The sequence below is a fragment of the Antrostomus carolinensis genome, unplaced genomic scaffold, assembly GCF_000700745.2.
Source record: "Antrostomus carolinensis isolate BGI_N321 unplaced genomic scaffold, ASM70074v2 scaffold14745, whole genome shotgun sequence".
Taxonomy (NCBI): Eukaryota; Metazoa; Chordata; class Aves; order Caprimulgiformes; family Caprimulgidae; genus Antrostomus; species Antrostomus carolinensis.
The window spans coordinates 5969-10904 of record NW_010315844.1 but is presented as its reverse complement, the minus strand read 5'-3'; the positions used below and the strand labels follow the sequence as shown (position 1 = coordinate 10904).

Sequence of the window (4936 nt, the reverse complement as noted above, 5' to 3'; positions counted from 1 at the left end):
TATTTTCCTCGTTATTAAAGTACCTTTTTTTCCTTTATTAAGTTTTAGTCCAACTGAAAGGAAAAAAAACCAAACAACAAAACCAAACAACAAAGTTTTCTTTATTATTATTTTTATTATTATTATTAAGACTGTTGGGAGGAGGGATTGGGTGATCTGATGTAGATTCATCTCCTTTAAATTTAGACAAATAAAAGCTGAGTGATTAAGTCAGAGTTCCTCGTTTCCATTTGTGACCAGTAAAGGTGTGTTTCTAATTCTCTAGTTTTTGTTCAGACAAAGAGTTTCCAGAGTTGAAGTTTGAAGATCTCCCAGCTTTCTGCCCTCACTCTGGTTTCATTCGCATCACAGGGTTGAGCTGGGTTCCTTTTGGATGAAAACAAACTGAAAATGGGTTTGATAGGGGCACCAAATGTAGTTTGACCTCCAGGAGAGGTTCAGATCCCCCAGAGCAGAATAAATTTAATCCAGAGAAATGAAAGACAGCAGGTCCATGGTACCAGTCCATTTGATGTTCAGGTCTGCTCCTGTTGCACCACATCCATCTGTCCTAGGATGTGATAAAAACATCTTCTTATTCCTACATATTTTAGAGGGGACCTGGCTGCCTATCTCATAATTAGACAATTATTTTTTGGTAGATGTTGAGAACCAGGTGAAGCCATTCCCATGTTTATTGTCCAGGCCCAGATTCATAATGGTTGGAAAATCACATTTATGGAAACCAGTCAGACATGGAGGATGTATGTAGAGCACTTCAACTTGCCCTGCAGTTGAAAAATTAAAGAAGACACAAACAAATCTATCCCAATGGCAAGAAATTCAAGGTGTGAGTTGTCCTTGAGGAGGTCTAAAGGTGAGGAGAAATGCAACAAGCTTCCCTGGTGCTCTCTGCCATGGGGTCAAAAGCAGGCAGGGACAAATCAACCCATTAGCAAGAACCAAGGGAACCATGTTACATGCACATGTCATGAAGACAAGGATGTCTCTTCCTTTAGTGGGAGTGTGTGACCAAACTTGTACAACACACAAAGCCCACCAGCAGGCCTGAGCTCCAGGCTCTTCCCATACAGGTGGTTATAGCTATTTCCATCACAAGTGATGCTGTTCCACTTCCCAGAGCAAGAAGTGGCCCTTGGGGACCAACCACCCTTCCAGAAGTCATCAGCTTAACAAGAACTACTGGGGTTTAACAAAAAAAGTTTCCTAATCACCATGAAAGCTTCTCAGAGGGCTTGTAGTCAACTTACCTCATTCTTCTTAACAAGCCATGAGAGACTAATTAGTGGGAGCTAACAAGAAAGAAACTTTCTTCCTTGTTAGTGACAAAGTGCACTTCTAGAGTTGCCTTGCTTGCCAGAGCTAGTCCGGGCCCAAAGTCAAGGAGTTGGAGGGTCAGTGTGTTGGCTTGTGACTGTATTAAGGACAAATGTGTGGGCCTGGATGGATGGAGAGCAATGCTCCTCAAAGTTCATCTGATTAAAGTACCTGTGTCTCATCCCTAAGGTTAAATTCCCACCTGCAGACTGAGATCCTTCTTCCTTGGTGGGATGATGCAGTGACCCAGCAGCACCCTGAGCTCCTTGCTGAGGAGATCTAGTGTTGTGCTTGGTGGGAGCACTGGTTGTGGTGGGAGTTTTTTCCATGTCAGTCTTGGGTCTGCTTGGGGTCAATTCTAAATGTTTCTACCCCATATTTGTTTCTGGTCATCACTCTTTTCTCTCCTCTTGGTCAATGGGATTAGCTACGTTATAGTTGCTAAAGGTTCTTAGTCGTTCCCCTGTATCTCATCATTTATTTCAGAGAGGAAATCACCCAACTGAGCAAAAGCAGTTAATAATAATGTAACCAAAATAAGGTCCAAATGCCAGGTGAGGGAGCAGGAACCTGCCTAGTAAATAATTTGACCGTTACTCGTAGGAGTTGTCCATGAGAACTCGCCGGTCCTTGAGCACCTTGCAGGCACTGCAGAAGTTTCTCCAATAAATTTGAAAATACTGCTACAGCTGAGCTAAAAATAAGTTGCAGAAAAGCTCTGACGAGCCTTGTTGAGGTGAATTCTTGTTACGAAGGCCAGTGTCTATTGCTACTACTGGGAGCACGAATCATAGAATCATAGAATCATGGAATGGTTTGGGTGGGAAGGGACCTTAAAGCTCATCCAGTCCCAACCCCCCTGCCATCAGCAGGGACACCTTCCACTAGACCAGGTTGCTCAAAGCCTCATCCAACCTGGTCGAGAACACTTCCAGGGAGGAGCAGCCACAGCTTCTCTGGCCAACCTGGGACACTGGCTCACCACCCTCACACCAAACAATTTCTTCCTCACATCTCATCTCCATCTCCCCTCTGCCACTTTCAAGCCATCACCCCTTGTTCTGTCACTCCCTGCCCTTGGCCAAAGTCCCTCCCCAGCCTTCCTGGAGCCCCTTCAGGTACTGGAAGGCCGCTATAAGATCTCCCGGGAGCCTTCTCTTCTCCAGGCTGAACAGCCCCAACTCTTTCAGCCTGAAGTTACCCGAGTCTTGTGTTCACCAGAAATGTGCCCATTATTTGGTATGAAGAGCTCTGGTCATCGTTGTCACCCAGAAAGCAAGAGGTGTTATTTGTTGTCATCGCTCGAGACAATAGTGGTAATGCATTCTCAAACTCCAAATGGTCAGAAGGGCTTAAATTCTTGAAATTACAATAATATCAAGCTGTAAACACAAATAAATGTAGCTAACACATCCCTGAGATGACCAGTGAATGGTCTAATCCAGGAGGAGTTCATGACCCACTATTTAGGAACAAGCAGAGGTTTCCCAGTACGTTTGTCCCCAGTACATTTGTCCCCAGTAGCTCACAGGAGAGCTTCTTTGATACCATAGCAATATGGAAACTGAAAGCATAACCATTTCTGAGAAGACCTCTCAATTCCTCTGACACACCAGGGAAAACTATTTTTCAGATGAACGTTTCCTCTTCATCACTCTCCCCAGCACACTCTTCACCTCCTTGTTCCTCAGGCTGTAGATGATGGGGTTCAGCATGGGGGTCACTACAGTGTAAAACACAGAGGCCACTTTGTCGAGGTCCTGAGAGTTCCTGGAGATGGGTCGTGAGTACATGGATGCTGCAGATCCATAGAAGAGGGTCACAGCAGTCAGGTGGGACATGCATGTGGAGAAGGCTTTGCGTTTGCTCGTGGCTGAGCGCATCCTGAAGATGGTGACCAGGATATAGGTGTAGGAGGTGAGGATGGTCAGGTTGGTGACAAACAGGTTGAAGCCAACCACAATGAACATCACAATCTCATTGATGGTGGGGTCCGTGCAAGAGATGGCGCAAAGTGGGGGTCCCTCACAGTAGAAGTGGTTGATGATGTTGGGACCACAGAAGGACAACCGAAGGGCAAACCCTGTGTGGATAGTGGCATTCACAATCCCAGCAAGGTATGAGCCAGCCACCAGAAGTGCACAAACTCTGCTGGACATGGAGACAGCATAGAGCAGTGGGCTGCAGATGGCCACGTAACGGTCATAGGCCATCACAGCCAAGAGGTAGCACTCGGCGGTGGCAAAGACCGCATAGAAGTATAATTGTGTGAGGCAAGCTGAGTAAGAAATGACCTTCCTTTTTGTGAGGAGATCTGAGAGCAGCCTGGGAGTGATTGAGGAGGAATAGCAGATGTCCAGGAAGGACAGGCTGCTCAGGAAGAAGTACATGGGAGTGTGGAGCTGGGAATCCATCCTGATCAACACCAGCATCCCCAAATTCCCCAGCAGAGTGATCATGTAGATCACCAAGAAGACTATGAAGAGGACATCCTGGACATCCTCCTGCTCTGAGAACCCCAAGAGAACAAATTCAACACTGGGGGTGTGATTTCCTTTGGCCACCATCGTTAGCACAGTTGCTGTAGGAAAGCAGAGATGCAGAGAAATGCAGAGTCAGCATATTCTTTTTATCTTAAAGACAAATTTATTTTTATCAGGAAATACAAATTGCAGAGGTGGGAACTGTTGAACAACATATTCAGTGTTTGTCTCCAAATGCATTTGAAAGTAAACAAAGTGCAGGACAGAATTTATTTCTGATGTTTTTATGCTGGTTTAGTCACTATTAATTTGGTTTGATAAAGTCACTTTGCAATTCAGGAGGCTTATTCTACCTCCTGAAGAAGTTTGTTACTCCTCAGATCCAAAGAGGCAACCACAGCTATTGATTCTGACATTAGAAATCAGTCTGCATTTAAACCAAAACCAAAACCAAAACAAAACTCAAAATAACCCCCCCTTTATTTCAGAAAATTGGAAGATAAAAAGCACTGGTGAGACATCAAGATGTTTTTTAAATAATTCCCTTTAGGAGATTCAGAACGAGTTAAAATAAAACTCTAATTTCTTCCCTTCCATCCTATGAGACTCTGAAGTTAAGCTTGAAACAGGAGATTTAGTGTAAGTATGAACTCCCCTTTAAATATGGTGATACCTGAATCCTTCTTGTGATGCCACTGAACTGAGAAAGAGAGTGGAGAGGATTTTGGAAGGTCACTGCTGGTGGAAATCCCAACAATGCTGCAGTGCCACGATGATGAACTGGGGGGAGTAAGATGTTGATAATACATTTTAAAATATATATATATATATATATATAAAATTAAGCTCATGTCTTCTTAAAAGAGGAGTTAGGAATAGTCACAGAAATTGCTCATTTTTGAACTGTTAAACCAGATGCCAAATTTTACCTTTGGAAGGGACCCTTCTGAGGAGGAAAGTTCAACACCTGCCCCTCCTTGAGCTTCCCTTAATACTGGAATGAAATATAAAAATTGACTTGACTAAATCCAGATTTAAGTCAGGGGCAGAAACTTTCACACCTCTCTTGAAGTTCTTCACTGTGAGGGTGGTCAGACACTGGAACAGGTTGCCCAGAGAAGCTGTGGCTGGTTCCT

The 4936-nt window shown here is 44.2% G+C and overlaps 1 protein-coding gene across 1 annotated transcript; it reads right to left on the bottom strand.

The window, feature by feature from the left end:
- Positions 1 to 2939: 2939 nt before the first annotated feature.
- Positions 2940 to 3939, bottom strand: LOC104525040 (olfactory receptor 1019). Its single transcript, XM_010168089.2, is given in 2 exon segments — positions 2940 to 3890; positions 3892 to 3939. Coding segments are annotated over 2 exon segments (999 nt in total).
- Positions 3940 to 4936: the final 997 nt, after the last annotated feature.